The 20,115-nt window shown below is 40.1% G+C and overlaps 1 protein-coding gene across 1 annotated transcript in view; it reads right to left on the bottom strand.

Annotated features, from left to right (window-relative positions):
- The window catches only part of CDH7 (cadherin 7), a 123,696-nt gene extending 105,829 nt beyond the window's left edge, over positions 1 to 17,867 (bottom strand). The window contains exons 1-2 of the mRNA XM_047698303.1: positions 17,697 to 17,867; positions 5,527 to 5,932 (exon numbers count right to left, since the gene is read on the bottom strand). Of these exons, the coding sequence (XP_047554259.1) occupies positions 5,527 to 5,736 (210 nt within the window). The 5' untranslated portion in view covers positions 5,737 to 5,932; positions 17,697 to 17,867. The remainder of the gene's footprint in view (positions 1 to 5,526; positions 5,933 to 17,696) is intronic.
- Positions 17,868 to 20,115: the final 2,248 nt, after the last annotated feature.

Here is a 20,115-nt window from a genome sequence, read left to right on the forward strand (position 1 = left end):
AAACAAAAACACATGTTAAAGATGACAGCATTTTTAAATGCCTTTGATCAACATAATCAGAAAATTTAGGGCTAATCTATACTATCTAGTTTGACTGTAATTAGGTTGATAACTGTAAGCTAGCTCTCTCCATCTTAAGCTCTGTAGTCTCACCTGATAAAGCCTTTGGTGAAGGTAATTACAACCTTCACTTCTAACCTAAGATAACTTTGAAGAGAAAATGAGCAATATTAAACTGAATTAATAGTAGTTTTTTTTTTTCATTTTAGTGGCAAAATCTGACATGTTTTAGTTCCATCTCAGTTTAAAGGAAATAAACAAAGACTGAATTATTGATTTCATGTGAAGAAAATGCACTTAGTACTTTATAGTTACAGTGGAGTATTACAAGAACTAAAAATAACTGCCAAAAGAGTATTTCTAAAAATCTAAACTTATTTGTATCCCATAGAGCTGATCCATGTGCAAATGCTTGTTGAAGCCACAAGGGTTCCACATTTCTATCAGTAAAGAAAAAAATAGAACAAGGGTTTTCTGAATTCACTCTGGTTATAAAAATAGTATAAAAATGGGCTTTCCATATAAACAGAAGGAAAACAAACTATTCGCTTTCTTCTAAGACTGGAGCCAACTTTAAGTAATCTATGTATTTGTAGGATACCTTTGCATTTTTCCCCTCCCAAATCTACAAAATAGAAATACTACCATGATGAAAATGCTCCTAAGAAATTAGTATTTGTGATTATTTTTTTTTTTGTATATTTAATATAAATTTGCCCAGCTAGGGAATCTAATTCAGACCTCAATTTTCAAACACAACCAATTTTCAAGTTGAAAATTTCTGGGGGTACCTGGGTGGCTCAGTGGGTTCAGCATCTGCCTTCAGCTCAAGTCATGATCCCAGGGTCCTGGGATCAGGTCCCATATTGGGCTCCCTGCTCAGTGGGGAGCCTGCTTCTCCCTCTCTCTTGCCCCTCCCCCATTTGTGTTCTCTCTCCCTTTCTCTACCTCTCATAAATAAATAAAATCTTTTTTTAAAAAAGGAGAAAATTTCTGGAACACTGAGCATAGCTTCAGTTATCAGGAGACAGAGAATGTCTTGGTAGGAGATATTGCTGAGATGTAATTAAATGCACTGAAAATGCTCACCAACACTTTCCAGCAAGTTTAAACTTTTTATTTTTTTTTTCCATCAAGCTTAGATTTAAAGCAGAATGAATCCCACACTGCATTTCTATATATTTGATTTCGACTGGGGTAACAGGTATAAATTCTCCCTGAATGAGGAGGGAAGAAAGGGGAGTAGCAGAAAAGGCAAGAGTGATGTTAACCGCTAGAGAAGCAGACCACGGAAGAGGCAGGAAACACACATTTCAGTGAAAGTAACAGCCCAGAGCACAGGGATCAGCTGGCAGCCCATTATGGTAGGAGAGATGAAAAACACTTAATACCTGGAACAGAGGCCCTGTGGTTCTGTAGACAATTTTTTTTTCTTTTTTTTTTGTCAGATGGTTAGGGAACGTTAAGTGAGAAATGCCAATGTGAGGAAAAGACTAATCTAGAAAAGTGCATTGTGATGCAATGAGATGGCTAGAAGCTGCTACTTCCTGTGGACTTCAAATGGCCAGTTCAGGAGGCATTAAGTCATAAAGGGAAAAGCAAAGACTCTCCACCTCATTCTCCCTGTAAAAGGACAAGAAAACAGGCAAGGTGGTAATTAAGAAAGACTCTTAGGGAATGGTGCACTATTACTCTTTAAAACCGTACTCTGCATGGCATGGTGACTATAGTTCATAATCTTCTACTGCCTGTCTGAAAATTCCCAAGGGAAGAGACCTTAAAAAAGTCCTCATCGCAAGAAAAAATAACACATAAAAATCTGAGTGTAAGGTGACAGACATGGACTAGGCTTACTGCAGTGAACAATTCACCATATATACAAATGCTGAACCATTATGTTGTATGCCTAAAGCTAATACAATGTTAACATAGCAATTATGCCTCAATTAAAAAAAAAAATGTTCTGCCACAGGAATGTCTAGTGATTATTTCCTTAAGTGTTTATGTTTCGATTCAGCAGTTTATTAGTTGATATCATAAGAATAAGGTGGGATGCTCATGATAAATGTCAGATTCTAACATAGCTCAGAACTGCATACCATGAAGGTCTCTTGGTGAGGGTTCTAGAAGACCTCCTGGTCCCCTTCAACAGACTGTTCTGCTTTGATCTTGACTTATTATGTTAGCCAAACCTAGTAAATTGGCTAAAATAATAAGGGCACAACATCTTTTGGCCTCATTATCTCCAACATCCTGAAGACCATATTTTATTTACTGTACCGTCATTTAACTGATCTTTTTGCCCACCAGCCATAAATATGATCTCCAAATTCAAAGGTCTTAAAAATTGCAGGTGTCACTTCTCTGACATTAGAATTCAAGATAGAATCATCTGCTTCCTAATCATTTTTTTTGCCATAGTCTAATCATCTACAGATAAAAACATGCTATATTTCTAAGCACACTCAGCACAGACCATTCTCCTAAGTAACTACAATAAGTTTAAATACTACTTAGTACATAAAATAATGCCTGTTTTCACCTGAAGGATCACAAATACAACACTGGACATATAACACAACAGATCATCCATATGGGGTCATCTTATAAATATGAAGTAAAGTAGATAAACAGAATGTCTAGGTTAAATGCATGCATGTTCTGAATATTTTGATCTCATCTATTCTCAGAAAGAAACGAATTATGGGTATCATTGTTCCCATTTTAGAGATGAGGAAACTAAATTTTAGTAATATTTCACAATTTAACCCAAATTCCACAACTAGTAGGAAGTGGTAGAATCCACAATGAGACTGCAGTCAATTTAACATACACTATAATATCCATTATGAGATCAAATTACGCTCTCAAGTTTACCAAGGACATTATGTATGTTTTCCGAATTAAATGACAGGATTTTATCAGGAAGACTAGGAGTCCAGTCATCTAATTAGTACAGGTTTAAATACATGTCTATTAAAAGTAATGATTGCTTTCCTTCTTTTCTTTCCATGAACATCTGCCTCTCCATTTTTCCACATCTTCATCTAAAACTTTGTTTCTTTTTCTAGGTCTTGCGAACACTTTAAAAAAGGAAAATATATTTATTCTACATAACCCAAGTGACTGAAACTGTACTGAGGTCAAAGTCATTATTGTAACTATTTATACAGACTGCCAGCCTAAGGAGGATCATTTCATCATCTCATATATACAATCTAAAGTATTCAAATTCTCTGCCAGCTCCTTCCAAGCAAATGTAAATTGTTCCTTTGAAGCCTTTTGTGTCTATAAATTCCTTCTCCATCTCAAATTATTTTACTGTCCTTTTTCTGGACTTGTATGTTTTTGTCTATCAAGGAGTTGTTTTTTTCTTTTGTTTCGTTTTTAACCTATTTACCATCTTGGACATTCTTTTACTGTGAATGACATTATTGAACTCCCAATATACAGCCTGCCAAGAGATAAGCACAAACTTGTTACCTGTCACATAAAATCTACAAAGCAATGGTCTCTAATTGAAAGGAAAGCACAGAATATCTCTTTTACTAATCAAGAAACCACACAATTTCTCTTAGAAAAATAACAACAGCATGGCCTGGTAACTTTATATGCATTTGGAATTTAAGTCACCTAGGGATATCCATTTTTGTAATTCTAAATGGCCTTAGAGGGATTATTTCAACATAAGCATTCTCAATTATGATGCAAAAACTTTAAATTTAAAATAAAGGTGTTTTTAAAATTTTAAATTTTGGTTATTTCAAAATACCAACGTCATTCGGGCAACTCCACTTAAAACCAAATTAATGGGAATATTCCAGTGGCCTTTAGAAAACTTTACATTCCCATAAAAGCGTGATCTCACCTAATAACTACTGACACTATGAATTCATTGAATATTATATACCTATCTACTGAAAAAAAAAGTTTGATGACACTGTTAAATATGTATTAAAAAATGTATGAAATTAAGGGCCAGATTCCTAGTTAATAACACTGTGTAATGATTATTGCTCTCACTTTGTTGACAAGCAAATGAATGAGAGAGATTGAGGGAGCACTGCACAGAAATGCACAGTCTATGTGATGGTACTATTGATAAAGGTACAATGGCTATAAAAAACTTACACACAAAAACTCTTGTGTACTTACATATCCTTTCTTGGGGCAGAAAATGCTATCACTGGGCCACAAAAACATCGTAATCCACACCCTAGAAACTCTACTGGTTCAGGTCCCCTTTGTTTATAATACAAACATTTGTATTATAACACAACTATTTATAATACAGCACCAGTCAGTATTTATAAACTATAGGAACATCAAAGGAATATAATAATAAAGATTACTTTGACTTCTCTGGATACCCATCAACAAAAACAGATCTTTCACTCTTCCTTAAGATGTATTCAAATGAAACATGGAGTAAATAGCAAAGATTCTTCAGGCATTCAAAGTGGAAAATTCACTCATGGATAAATGCACCAGTTTGCTGTGTTGCATTTTATCAGGAAGAGACGCGTAACACTGACCAAGGGAAGAGCAGAAAGGCAGAGAGAGATCTCGCCCATGCGTGCTACTTAGAAACTCTTTACCAGTACTTGGCGCCAAACTGAGAAATTTGGGGAAAATCTTTACATAATCAAACCTGAAGTAGATTAAAGACTGGGAACATGATACGAGGATGGTAGGGCCATTCTCTTTCAAAACACCCTTCAGTGCAGAAAGCACGTGAGTAGAAATCCCCCACCCAAATATTCAGACAGAACGAAGCTGTGAAAGAAAAAAAAAAAACAAACTTCCAATTGGCCCCCAAACATGCACCACCAACTGCCCACTTTTTGTCCGATATCAATTAGAAACTGACTTCTGTTACCGTTCATTTTTAACCAAAAGGAAAATCTGAAAACAACAACAACAAAAAACAAAAAACAGATCCATCAAAACAAGACCAAGACCACCACTAAGAAAAGCGGGTCAGAATTGCTCATAACTGAGGGATGATAGGCTCGATAATTTCACTTTGCAGTCTTTAAGTTGCAAGTATCAGAAAAGGATAAAGAAGCATACAGTTAGTACGTATTTAAATAGTACTCCCCGCCAAAAGAATAAAGAAGCTAAAAAATCAACTGTCTAGACGTACCCAGTACTCTTCATTTTAGTGAGTATTCTCGTTCTAATTTTGAAAATAAAAGTTTTACTAATTTGCCACAATCATGGTAAACGAAGCATCTGGAGACTCCACCTCTCTTTCTAGAAATAAACATCACTCCGTAAGTTACGGCTTCAATGTGTGGAGAGCAATCTGGACTATAATTTCAGACTGGTTAATGCCAAAAAACTTCACGAACTATTTCACAGGAGTCATCGTTATGGTCTCCCCAAAGCAAAAACAGCAGTTCTCCGGCCAACCACAAACATTCACAATAATCATTTGTGACTTTGAAAGGCCAAATGCCCTACCTTTCCTACATAGAGAGGGTCTGAACCCATGTATTCCTCCAGCACAAAGAACTGATTCCACACCCAGCTGCGCTTGGTTCGGGACCTCCCTGATTGGAAATAGGGCTTTGATCCGGACCTGGAGAGCTCTGCTTGACTCATCCCAGAGAAACACAGGAAAAGCGCTATTAGCTGCAGAAAATGGCAGAACTCCACTTTGCCCAACTTCATCTTTTTTTTTTCTTTCTTTTTCCTGTGTAAGAAAAAAACCTTGACAAGAGAAAAGGCACAGTTCCAGTTGGCTTAGGAGCTCTTGCCTCCGGCAGGGTGTCAGCTGGGAGTCCAGAGATGATAATTTGCAGAGTGTTCGATTGCGAGGGGTCACCACTGCTGAATAACCTTCGCCAAAGAATGGTGTAATAGGTACCTAGCAGAACAAAAAGAAGAGCTAGTGTCAGCAACCAAAACGCAGCCTAACTTTTAACTTTCCTTTACGAACTTACTATTGATTTTCCCAAGATACCATCATTTGCATAATCGTTAAATTATTCATGACGAACTTATACATTTACAAGAACTGTTGCCACATGTATAGATCACGAATACTGCTGGGGCAGAATTATCCTCGTCCCATAACACAATCTTAAAACTTTGTGTCTCTTCTGGGCATTTTATTTGAACATATGGTTTACTTAATACAAATGGAGCGACATCAGTTAAAAAATCATTTTAATGCTAGCCTTTATTATTTTTCTCCTTTATATTACAGTCAGTTGCATTCATTGGTATTAGAATATGAAAGCAAAGCAGCTCAAAGCAGGGATTTAACCAAATGGGAAGGACATATGCTGGTTTAAATCTCTTCTGTGAAACTGTAAAGAGAAATAAAGAGAAGTATGAGGTGATTCAAAACCGGTTGATGGATTCGGAGTCACAGAACACCAGCTGTTTTGATGTGTTCTGATTTGATTGTGATCAGCTGCAAAGCTCAGTAGTTTCCATTTTCCACCCTTCAAACCTATTGTCATGTTTCCTCTGTAGCATGCCGTTAGGTCACACTCTGGCTCAAATACCTATTATACGTCTTACAGTATGGCTTGTGCATAGTAGGGCTTCCTTCCCTAAGGATATGGAATTGAAGAGATCACTAGAGAGGTGTGAACACTCAACCATATTTGTGAGCCCTGTTCGCTCTGAGTGTGCACCCAGCATGCCTCAGCAGCAGCATGAAAACAAAACAACTTTTATTCTAAAGTCTACATATTTCAGTACAGAATTGTTTATGCAAGAGATATAAAACCAGTTACAAACTTCCAAACATACCCCAAGACACAGAGGAATAAGAACTCATGGCAAAAATCTTGTTGAGATCACTATGCTGTACTTTGGTTTATAAATTCATTTGACTATAACTAAATCAACAATGGGATAATTAAGGTGAGAGTTCACATTTGCTCTTTTTGGGAGGTAGTGGTGACATGAAGCCCAAAGATAGTTCCCTATCAAAGCAGCAAATAAACTGTCTTTATATTATTAGCTTTCTCATCTTCCTACCTGTCTCTCCTGTAACACGAGTGTCTGTGACTTATTAGATGATTTCTGACAGCAAAGTTGCTTATGGAAAATGCCTTATCTAATAGAAGAAAAATGAAATGTTTTAAACATGTTAAAATAGTCGACACAACTGTTTAAAAAAGAGGTTGCATTGACTTTGAGCTCTGTTCAAATGAACATATACATGTTAAAAACATCCCTATCAAGTTCTGAAATTCCAGAGGGCATTCCAGAATAATCCAATGTACAGCTGATTGATATATGCTGAGAGCCACCAGAACGGTAAACTGTTATTGGAGCATATTACTGTAGTCTATGCAATGAACCCCTTCTTCTAAAATCCAAATATCTTATCTAAGCATCTAAAATGAATCTGGTTCATTTGGAAATCACTCTGGAAGGATTAGTTGTTCTAAGACTTAGAATCATAAACAAGGAGTAACTTGGGGTCATATCTTTGTGTTCCAATGTAGGCTCCTCCATTAGGTTGAAAGTTAATTGCAGGGAGGTCTGAGCTAACCCACCTGAGAAGTGAGTTAAAGAAGTTGAAGGCAAGTAGGTGCTTAGACTGGGAAACAGAGGGTAGTATGGACTGGTCTATAATGAGCTAGGAGTCACGGCCAGGAGCTTACCGTGAGTGGCCTTTGTAGGAATGGCTGACAGCATGCCGAGGGCCAAGATATCATGGGTTCCCTTCATGCCAGTGGCAAATCACATTTCCAGGAGATCGATAGGGATGACTTAGAGTTCTGGACTGTCTAGCATGTGAGAGCTGTGGCCGAAGAACATTTCAGTTTCATGGTTCTACTTCCTCCAAAGAGAATGTGTTTTCTCATAAAAACAAGTAAATAAATACTTTGGTCCCTAAGACAATTTTTTTTTTAAATGTGCTATAGTTATATTAGTTAATCTACTTTATGTTTCAGGTGAACTTGGTAACATTGTTATACGATGAAATGCATCCAAGCTCTAAGAAACAAAGTAACAAATGATATTTTGGAATTCAAAATTTGGGGAGTTACCAAAATTATACACTAGGAAAAACTATAGGCACCTGCATCAGGTAAAGATTCCAATGCTGACTCTGTCCTGTCTTAGCTATGCATTCTTGAACACATGACTTAAATTCTAATATAAGTTCCAGAGATGAAGCCTTAACCTCTAACTTACATAACAAAGATGGTAATAATTGCATCTACTTTGTAGGATTAAATAAGCAAATCATGAAAAATTAAGGATGATGCCTGACACAATTAAAAGCCCTAAATTTTTTTTTTTTAAAGATGATGGGGCTATTATCATGATATTTTCTAGTTATCTTAAAGTTAGTTTGTGATGTTTTCATTTTAAAGTTACTTATAGGAAAATGTTTTAGAAAACTCTTGCACTGAATGAAAACATTCTTGGTAGTTCCAGTCTCAGTGTCAGAGAACTATATGGATCATGAACCCAAAATCCTATACGAATATAAACAATGGCACCAAATTATTAAAAAAAAAAAAGAATGTAATACTCTCTTTCCTAAAGGCATGTCTTCTGTGATTTTTTAATAAAAATATTATTTATTTATTTGATAGAGAGAGAGACATCAAGAGAGGGAACACAAGCAGGAGGAGTGGGAGAGGGAGAAGCAGGCTCCCTGCTGAGCAGAGAGCCCGATGTGGGGCTCGATCCCAAGACCCTGGGATCATGACCCGAGCTGAAGGCAGACACTTAATGACTGAGCCACCAAGGCACCCCAAGTCCTCTGTGATTTTTATAAGTCAAAGACTGGCATCGGAATTGGAGAAATTTGAATTCACTCAAAATGTTCACTAATAAGAAAAAGAAATATAATCTGGACCGGGAACAAGATCAGTGGGGTCTTTGTTCTAAAACCTCCTTCATTTGCTATATGACCTTGGATCCTTCTGGGATTTCATTTTCCACATTTGCAAAATGAGAGAAATTAGCTAAATTTTTTTTTTTAAAGATTTTATTTATTTATTTGTCAGAGAGAGAGAGCGAGCACAGGCAGACAGAGCGGCAGGCAGAGGCAGAGGGAGAAGCAGGCTCCCCACAGAACAAGGAGCCCGATGTGGGACTCGATCCCAGGACTCCGGGATCATGACCTGAGCTGAAGGCAGCGGCTTAACCAACTGAGCCACCCAGGCGTCCCGAAATGAGCTAAATTTAAAAATCAGATTTTTTATATGTGTGACTTCACTGTTTTGACAATTACACAGAATTGTTTTGTTGGCTTTTTTAGACTGTAAAAAAGTGCACATTGTTAATGACTAAAGGGTAGAGAGATTTAAGAAAGTCATAGGGATGTAAAAGAAGCATTTTTCACATTTATAAAATTTAGCATGAATTTTAACATGAGATGTTTAAATTAGACTTGCCTCTTGAAGACCCTTTCTCTTCCATATGAAATTGTGAAGTTATCAAACCAGCCAGAACATAGAAAAGAAGTCAGACACAGAACACGCTATGGATTACTTTGCAGTCACTGAGTTAATGTTTGCGAAAGAGACCAGAGAGTTTTGTACTTTCCTGTTTAAATGAAGTGTTTTAAAAGCAGCTATTATCAACATTGACCTTGATAAATAGGCATGTCCATGCTGTCTTTGTATCACAGTATCTAGAACAGAAGCAGACACACAATTAACCTTTGGAACACATTTACAAAAGGTTTCTTTTCATTATGTTTTTTTTTAATACGGTAAGTTAACCATGTAAGTCAATATATAAATTCCTTGGTAGCTCTACCATGTTTATGGGTGACAATCCCTTTGAAAAAAAAATCCCATTATATTTCTCTGTAATATTTGAAGTACTTGCCAGGCTCTTGAGTCAAATTTTCTTTACCTTTCTTGAAGGTCTATGAGTGTACAAGGATATTTTAACTGGCCTTGTGTACATTATTGGAGGATAAAATTCTCTTTTATGTGGCAGATAAATGATCTCATAATGCCTATTGTAGAAAGCACTTAGAAAATCAGAAACTCATGTGTGAATGACTGTGATTGGAGCAGGGGGGTTTTATATGTGTTCATCATCATTTTTGATAGTAACTATCGACTATCTGCTGGAAATGAACACCGGATGCAACAGGGGGTAGTCCCAGGGCAGGTGGCCCTTCATCAGGCTTCCCCAAACCCTTGCTTTCCTTCACAAGTGGATCTGTTTCCAAGGTAAACACCGGTACAACAGTTCAACCTGACTCATCCTGACCTGAACTGAGATAGCATGAAAGAAATGAAGGACCCTGACGCATTATGAAAAACCTTGTTATCTGTGGTCTTCAAAGAGAAGTCATCAGAACGGGAACTTGAGATTTCCTACCACAAGTAGGCTTCCTATCTTCCTGCAGATATCCACACAGATCAAGTCACCATGATAACACTCTCCTCCATATAAATTAACTTGAGCACACAATCAATCACAATTGTCATTTTTTTCACAATGGGTTAAATACGGACTCGCAAATCTGTGCCCCAAACCCAAGCCCTGCACCCTTCCCTGCTAGGCTCCCATATTGCTTATCTTCTCTCTTCCTTCTGACTCCTGAGTTTTACAGACAGGCGTTAATCAGGGAAAAGTCCCATCAGAAACAAGCAGAGACCCCGCACCCAAATGGTGTCATGTGTCACTGTGTCCTCTGTGGGAAAGCTTAAGGGTGTGAACCACTGTAGGTCTGGAGAGCTGACCTGTTCACTATTGCTGGCTCAGGAAAAAAAGTACAGAACAATGACGTATTGATAGACAGCTTAGGTAACTTCTACAGATTTAAGTCATTTTCTAGACAATTACGAATACGCAGCATTAAAGCTTTGAGGAGAAAAACAACAGGAATATGTTCTGAGGAGGAAAAAACTGAACAGGAGCCAACCAGATGTTTGAAAGACTGTACTGGTTGCTACTGAATTAATAACCTAAAATTTAAAAATACATATACTATATATCTGAGTGAGACTTAAAAAATGTTCTTTCTCTGATATCTTAAAGCTTGTAGGGAATCAATTCCATTTACAACTGAACCGAAAACCATCATCTACGTAGGAATAAATCTAAGAAGTGAAAGACCTGTACTCTGAAAACTATAAAGGACTGATGAAAAAAATTGAAGATGACAAAAAGAAATGGAAAAACATTCCATGCTCATGGATTAGAAGAAAAATATTGTTAAAATATCTGCACTACCCAAAGCAATCCACAAACACATTGAATGCAATCCCTATCAAAAAATAAAACTTGTGTTTTTAAAAATAAAACTTTTTTTTTTTTGCTGAACTAAAGATTCACGAAAATCACAGCTAATACTGTGATCAGCACAACACACCTTAATCCAGAGAATACAAAATGAACCCCCAAAAAAGAAATTTTAAGTGGACTGGAGCAAAATGAGGAGGTGGTGTTGAGAATCAGTCAAATAGTATTTACTAAATCAACATCATTTATTTGACCTGAAATCACTTTGGCATGCTACTTTTTTGTTCCAATTATTTTTGTTCAACTAAGTGGCAAAGAATTATTTCCAAGTAGATAGTTTATTATTCATTTAACTTTAATAGCTTATATTATTTTACCCAAATGAATTCATTATTATAAAATTTTCTTGGATTTTCTGCTTCACTTAACATCGCTGTGAAACCACTTTTAAAAATCAGATCAAGTGACTATCATACTCTTAATACAATGTTTTATTCATACTTAAAAACAATGGCTAAAACTCCCTTAAAAACAAAAAAATATTTTTTATGCATCAGCATGCCAATGGCTAACCAGAAAAAGCATAAATGTTGTAGAGCCTGTTCCACCTAAATCAAAGGCAACATGCTAAACACATGACAAGTAGCATGAAATGTATCAGATTCAGCCAGTCACATAAATATAGAAGCATAAGAGTAGTTTTAAACACATGCCTAATTACCAATTAATTTATATATGCTAAATGCCTTCTAGAAGTAACTCGAGCTATGAAATATGATTATCAATTATGTTAAAAGGAAATATATTGCTATTTTAGATCTTGTGGCAAAGTTAAAGTGGAACTTTTTTTTTTTTGCAGTCCAATATAAATAACTGACGGCTTATCTCAGTTAAAGACTATCAACCCAGCGTCTCTAAAGGACAGGCAAGGGACAGTTGCTGTGTGCTCTGTGTCTGCAGTTGCATCAGATACAGGTCTGAAACTGTTTTGAAATATACTGAATGTATATCACAAGAACACATGGTTTATTATCTATTGGCAATTTAAAGAAGATGGGATGAAGTTGTGCCTCGCCTTTAAAAAATAAATACAATTCACAATTATGTGGAACATCATATCCCCAAAATACGTTGTCAGATGCATTTTCTAGAAAAACAATTGTAAGGATGACATTTGAGGAGTCAGTGTACTTGACAGAAAATAATCAATGAGAATGTGAAAAATCCATAGTGGATGATTGTCAAACATCTCTAGTATCTAATTGATACTCCCTAAGATGTTTTGCTCATGAATTTATAAAACATAATAGTACCCAAAAATCACAGTTGTAACAAAAACAAAACAAAAAGTCTTGCTGTTGTCCTTTTGGGAAAAAAACTGTCATTTTCAGGACTGCTTTAAAGTTGAACTACATTTTGACAAGCAACATATTTTTAATGGATCCTTATGAAAGGAGAACAATACACATGTTCAAAAGCGGAAATGATACCATTTCACAGCAGTGGTTAGAAGGCCTGATGACACTATTACCACTGCTTTAAGAACAACCTTCCATATATTAGCTCTTTTGTACAGTCTGACAAAAGATGCCTTTTTAGAATACTCCCTGAGTATTTAATAGCATTATTTAAATTCAAAGAAAAGGCTCCTCCTGCTTCATCCAATGCCTTCTTTTAAGACTTTCATTTGTCCTTGTTTTCCCCAGGACAGCAGCCACCTGTCACCACTGAGGTCCTCACTGTGATTTATCTCTGTACACAAAGTTAGAGGAGTCTGCTTTGTAACAAGAATAATACTTGCCCATTGTCATTTTTATTTATTTTTAAAAGTAGACCCACTTAATACATTTGGACAATGCAAAAGAGAGAAAAGATATTCTAATCCCCCATTCATGAATGAGCAGATGTCATAACTCTACAACAGAGAGAAAATAATCCAAGACAAGGAGTATTTCAAGAGCTTGGACACACTTCCCCCCCCCCAACCACCACATACAAGCAGAGCTTTTAAAAGAATAATGTTTATGGGACAGAGAGAATGCCACATCAGTGCTGAAGAAAGTAATCATTTGGTTCTCGGGAGGGTTCATGTTGGGAAAAGAAAAACAAAAAACAAAACAGAACCAAAACAACAACAACAACAAAAATGTAAAGATGTCCCTAAACCCGCTGCTCCTCATGTTTGAATAGTCCTTGAGTGGCGGAACCACAGAGCTAGAACACACATTAGAAAAACCTAAGGTAAGGCAGTCTCTTCTTTCTTTCCTAAGAAAACCAAAATCTACCGAATTCTAGTGAAATGTCCAAGATCACACAGCAAGTTCCTCATGGTACTGGGCGTGACTGGTTACACAGAAAACTAAAAATATTTGTTAAACACTTCTCATTCTGACACTAAAGATCTTTTTTTTTTTTTTTGTAATTTATCATATACTCCAAAAGCCAAGAAAAGTAAGTTTACTCCTACTCAAATGTCTATAGGACCATGAGTTTGAATTCTCCAAGTAGATCATTAGGATTCCTATCCAGAAGAGTCAGGAGGATCAGGAGTGCAGAGTGAGACTGAGAGTGAAAGGATCTGTTGTTTAGGACTGTAATTTATATGTTACACAAAAACCACTGTGAGAGGCTCCAACTTTAAAATCACCTCTCCCTTCTAAATCTGGTGAGTGATCAAAGGATACCTACTGCCCTGTGACACTACAGTAACTACTTCCACTGAAATGTAAACAATAGCTCATTATTTTAGAAATAGGGTACCAACCCCCAAAAATATCTTAGGATATTTTTGTAGACGCCTATGTAGAGTTATCTGGTTGTTGCTACAAATCCTATATTTTGAAAGGACTGTCTACTCCTAACTTAACTATAATCATTCTAGATTTAATATTACCATCTTTAGCTTCTATTATAAAATATACTACCATTTTATTTCTTTTATCTGTATACCACTGGAAGTTTAGTATTAGCTTCAATAATGTTAATACTGATGAAACAGCCCTCGTCTTTTTTACTGAAAAGGTATAATTTTTTACATTTTAATTAGTGAGGTTGGGGACCCTCTGTGATATGTGACTTCTCACGTAAAGAAACTGTGATCAAATCCATTAGCTCCCTGGGCCAGATAACGTTACAACCACAGACCACAGCCTCCTACCGTTAACTGGCCTAAATATTCAGGCAGGGGCCCTGGAAATGAATCACACAGCCTGTAGTGTGCATCTGGCTATCAGACATGGAATGAAAACTTCTCTAAGTGGATTACAGAGTCAATTTCAACAAAGCACAAATAACTTCTGTCACGGGTATAAGGAATGCAAAAGAAAGAGGAGAAAGAGTTTATAATTAACTGGAAGAAGCCCATGTACATTAAAAAGAAAACAAAAATGACAAACCATATCCATCTGAGCTATTTATATACTATCATACGTAGTATTATATATATGTACTCTACATATGTATGTACAATTATAACAGTAAAATTATACTTAAATTGCTTTTCCTTTATTTTTCTACACTTCTTGGCTATATCAATTTTTAATTCACCTTAGCATTTACATTGAGCCAGGTATGATACATGTGACTTCAATAACAGGAATTATGTTTCAATAAACGTTCTGCAAAAGAAGCTAAAAGAAATTCTACCAGAATGAAAATCTAGAGTATCTCTGAGATGAATATACGGACAGATGTCTGCATAGTCATTTGCACTGATAATTTTGTCAGTGAGGGATCTTGCAGAATGACGAGGGGGAAATGTTTGCAGGGGTAGCTTTCTGCAAAACCGGCAAATCCCCAGAGGAGGCACTCGAGTATTGCTGGTTACAGCTAGATCTGCTCTGCTTGTCAGAGGCTGAGAACATGGTCACACACAGGACTCTGATCACATGTCTTTTTTCCTTGTCCTCAGCTCCCCTTTCTCACTCCATTTAGAAGCAACTGATTCCTTCATGCCAAGGAGAAAAGCTTCCATCACAATCCCTTTGCAATGCACTAATATGCATTAGTTATTTTAGAAGTTTCTGAAACTCCCATTTTAAACTAAGGCTTTGAAGCCTTCCAACCAAGTTAAAAAAAAAAAAAACCAACAAAAAAAGAACATTTATGTGTATGTGAGCGAGAACTGTGATATGTTAGAAACCACTAATACAATAAATGCAAAATCTTATAAAGTCAAGAAAGGTTAAGATCACTCAAGCATAAATATTCACAACACTGAACAATTTATGGGCTTGGTACTTCCTAACAGATTTCTAAAAGATTTGACAAAGAAAGTATTTGACTCTCTACAAAGATGTATTCACTTCCTCATATCAGTATACATTCTGAGAAGTTTATAACAGCTTTGCCATCAAAACAACTAAAATGCTGAATGATAGGTAGACCAGCAAAGAAATCACGCCTGAGGAGGCACAGTGGGTTGATTTTTAGATCTAGGAAGGCTGAACAGTAGCCAAAACTCAGTATGCTCCCTACCCTCTCTTTTTCAATGGACACTAAAAACTAGAGTCAATTCAAGGGTAAACTGCAGGAATACAGATGCTTTACAATTATCTTTTTATTAAAAAAAAGGGAAAAGCTCTGTGCTATTATATAAAAAGTAGACTTAAGAAGAGTTGTGAGTCTGTCAGCTGATAGTTAACACAATTCTAATGACCTACTGCAGCCCTTAATAACAATAATACCTCACGTTGTAAGTGCACAATGCCCTTTTATTAAAGCTGCACACTGTAATAGCTTTTAGCAGGGTGATGGTCCGTACTACTGATTATTGTTTTATTTTTCTAACCACAGACTTTACCAGGTAAGACTATTAACACTGAATGCTACCTAATTGTTTCTGCCACTCCACTCCATATTAAACACTAACATATAAGCAAGACTTTCACAAAGTTGTCAGTTTCATTACTTGCCTCAATTCTTTTGCATTTTTATTCATACTATTCCAAATATCCCTAAAAATGAAGAAAAGGATTCTTAATGTTTTTCCTTTAACATATAATAACAAGACTTTCAGTAAACCTAAAGCCTAACCAGTTCTTGGCGGGGGGGGGGGGGGGGGGGGGGGGGGGGGGAATTTCTGGTGAGTTATTGAAAGCTTCCAACCTAATTACTTCTTTCCTTAGCTCCCCACCACCACCAATTTGTCTTTATAAAAACACACTTAAAACTATTTAGATGTTGCTGACTGAATCAATGCAAACTTTCCTTTTAAAAGGGGGGAGATACTGCCCCTAAACTCTTAAAATGTATGCTTTTGTGCTGTTAACCTGATTTTTAAATGTACACTTGTCACTTAGTATCAGCTTTATACTCACATGTTATTTACATTTTTCTATATCCCTCCTCCCCACGCCCCATGAAGTTCTGTTTATCTACCTCCGTATGGAAAATGACCTAAACACCTGTCTGGTTACAGGGATTATGAAGGACGAGTCCTACTTAAAGATATCTCACTTAAATGATCTAACAAAGAGAAGATATTTCTTGCAACATAAAAGGCGTTTTAAGTGTATTCATGGTTCAATCTGCAGATCTCCAAAGCCTTGAGACACCCACTCCTTGACGATTTCTTCACAGGTTCCCAAAAGCCCACTGCTGGGTGAACTCACTGCCAGTCTTTACTCACCTGAACTATATCTAAGAAATCCGTAAGGTTAACGATCTAAAACGTGAAAGCAATACAGCAATAGGTCCTCTCTCATTAATCCACGCTCGGAGGTTGAATACCAGCAACTAGCTGTGTAGCAGGTGCACCCACGGAGAAGTCCACCACGCATTCAGAGAAACAGGGCGCCCTTTTCCCCACGCAAACCTAAGGTAGAGCCAGGCGGCAGGGGAAGCAGGGCGCTGAGCAGAGGCAAGCCCTGCAGACGCACCGTAGCAGCAGAATACTAATTACAGGAAAAAGCAAAACACCCTTAGATGAGTTCCACCTTCTCCAAACGTAAAGGGAGTCCAGCGCGGACGGTTACAGGGACTCCTGTACACGCAGGCACACACCCCCTTCCGGTCTCGGACCGCTGCGGAACCCGGCGGCCCAGCGGGCGCGGAGTTCGGCCCCCAGCCATCCCAGGTCAACGCGGGCCACTCGCGTTCCTCTCGGAGGAGAGCGCCCCAGACTCCGGGTTTCCCACTCGATCTGGCGCGCGCTGGGCTCTGCGGTCCCCCTGAACTCGCCAGCACTCGCCGCACCTGGGGTCTGCCCGCGCAGGCTCTCTCGGGGCCGAGCGCCCTCGGCTCGGTAACGCACGTCTGTCCTGCCCTGCGGAGCCCCGTCTCGCGGCCACGCCGCAGAAACTTGGGGACGCCCAGGGAAACTCCGCACGGATCCCCCCGCCCGCTCTCCGCTCGCCGACGAGTCCGGCCTCAGACGCGCACGGCGAGGGCGCGCTTCTGCCCGGCGGCGCCTTGCCCAGCCCCAAGCCGGCAGACGCACTCACCTGGGGCCTCGCTGCCCTCCCGGCGAGGTCCGGCGCCCGCGACCCGGGTGTTTGCATCCGAAAGGGCGCGCGCTTCGCAGCCGGGCGCCCGCGGGCACTTCGGGACCCGGGGCGCGCAGCTCGGCGCTCGCGGGGGACTGGCGGCGCCCGCTCGGCACCCTCTGCGGCCGGCCGCACGCGGGCTCCTGCTCCAATCACAGCCCTCTCCGCGGGGCGCGGGGCGCAGGGCGCGGGGTCGCTGCCCCGGCCGCCCCCGGCCCGCCGCCTGCGCCTGCTCCGAGGGGCCGACCGGCTCTCCCGCGCGGCTCAGACGCCAGGTCCGGAGCGTGCGGGAGCGCGCGTCCGGAGAGAGGGCGAGAGGGCGAGCGCCCTGGAGAAGGAAGGAGGGCGCCGGGCCGGGGCGGGAAGGCGCGGAGAAGGCGACGGTGGTCGGTGGCGACGGATGCCTGCTCTCAGCGCCAGGCGACACCGGCCCGGGGAGCCACTGAGACTTGGGTACCTCCTGGAGACCCAGCGAGGGCTATCGGAAAGGAAGCGGCTCCGCCGCCACGCGCGCACACACGCGCGCGCACACACGCGCACCCCTCCTCCAGCGCCCTCCTGACAGCTCCGCGCAGACCGAGTCCTTCGCGGGGAAATCAAGGGGAGCGCGGGAAGTAGGAGGGGCCGCAGCCCATCCATCTCTCCGCCAGGTATTTGCATCTGAAAGCGCGAAGCTGGAGGAGAGTTTGGAGAATTTTTTTTTTCCAGCGCCCTCCCCTCCCACCCCCAGCCTGTCGTAGAAGCCGTGATCAATTGAGCTCCTGAGGCATGAAGGCAAAGTCATAAAACTAATCAGAACTTACAGTTTTCTTGCGTGATCGTTTTGCCCTTTCAATCTCCTCGGACTGCCCTAGTCCTACTTTCTTTACTTGCAGAAAATGTTCTCCCTGCTGCGTTCTCTAATGCGAAAGTTCTGAGGTGTATGATTTACGCGCAGGGGGGGATGGAGGACCCTCGCGGGGTGGGGAAGGGGGTCTGGGCTCTGAGAACGGGCTGCAGCCCGCAGAGCCGAGCGCGCGTTCTTTCCCTCTGCTCAGGTGCTTGACTTCACCTGAGGGCGAGATGCTCTGTCCTGAGGGCTGGGAAGGTGAATGCCAAGTAGTTCGTTTTCATTTTTCTTCTTCTGCCCGTGGAACTTGCCCTGCTTTTCTTCTCCATCCTTAGCAGCGGCTCCCTGTACACCGGCGGCGTGGGTGTGAGGCTTGTTGGTGTCCGCGCCGCGGCTTTCCCGTGCTTCCTGCCACGCTTGCGCTCTCCCAGCCAGTCCGTCCTGCCCCTTTAGCCTGCTTGCATTTTCTTCTCGTGCAGTTAGTACTGAACACTGAGTTGCATGCTCCTAATTCCGACAGCAAGTATTTTTGGAACTCCTGTTAAGTTCCAGATACCTAGCAACGCTGTTTCCTGAACGTTGCTTCATTTGTAAAGTTCTAGCTCGAACCCCAAGCCTCCCCAAGTTCAGACCTCCAGTCCCCTTGCACTCCACTGTCAGTCATCGCCCAAACTCAGGATGTTCAGAACAGACCCATCTCTTCCTGGATATCACCTCGGATTTCCCGAATGTTCTCCTCTCTGTCAGGGACACTATCATTCTCCAGGCACCCAGACATTAAACCTTGGCTACATCTTTGAGGCCTTTGGCATATTTTTTCTGTATTAAAATCCTTAATTGGGGCACCCAGGTGGCTCAGTTGGTTAAGCCTCTGTCTTTGGCTCAGGTCATGATCCTGGGGTTCTGGGATCTTGTTCCTCATGGGCTCCCCGCTCAGTGGGGAGTCTGGTTCTCCCTCTCCCTCTGTTCAGCCCCCCTCACCCACCCGTGGGCTCTCTCTCTCTCAAATGAAATCAATTGAAAAATAAAATCCGTAGATATTTTGGCTAATATCATACAATCTAGAACTTTACATTTTTCTGATGGCCTTACATGCGTTCGTCTTGCTTTGTCTAATGGACACATTGCTGGGATGGGAGACCAGTTCTTGTAATTGTTCTGAACTAAAAGCTTCAGGAAGACAAAGCTTGATATTGAGCGTGATCCAGACACAGCACATATTTGGACCATAGTAAATATCTGTTAAGTGAAGAAGTGAATGCTTGTATCTCATCCAGCAATTAGCACAACTCCAAAGACACCACGCTGTTTGTAAACCGCCCATTGATTGTCTGGCTCTTTCTTCCATGAGATCCTATGAGGAAACAAGTACTGCACCATATATGTTTTGTTTTGTTTTTAATTTTTTATAAACATATAATGTATTTTTCCCCCAGGGGTACAGGTCTGTGAATCGCCACGTTTACGCACTTCACAGCACTCTCCATAGCACATACCCTCCCCAGTGTCCATAACCCCACCCCCTCTCCCAAACCCCCTCCCCCCAGC

This window comes from Lutra lutra, chromosome 12 (genome assembly GCF_902655055.1).
Source record: "Lutra lutra chromosome 12, mLutLut1.2, whole genome shotgun sequence".
NCBI lineage: Eukaryota > Metazoa > Chordata > Mammalia > Carnivora > Mustelidae > Lutra > Lutra lutra.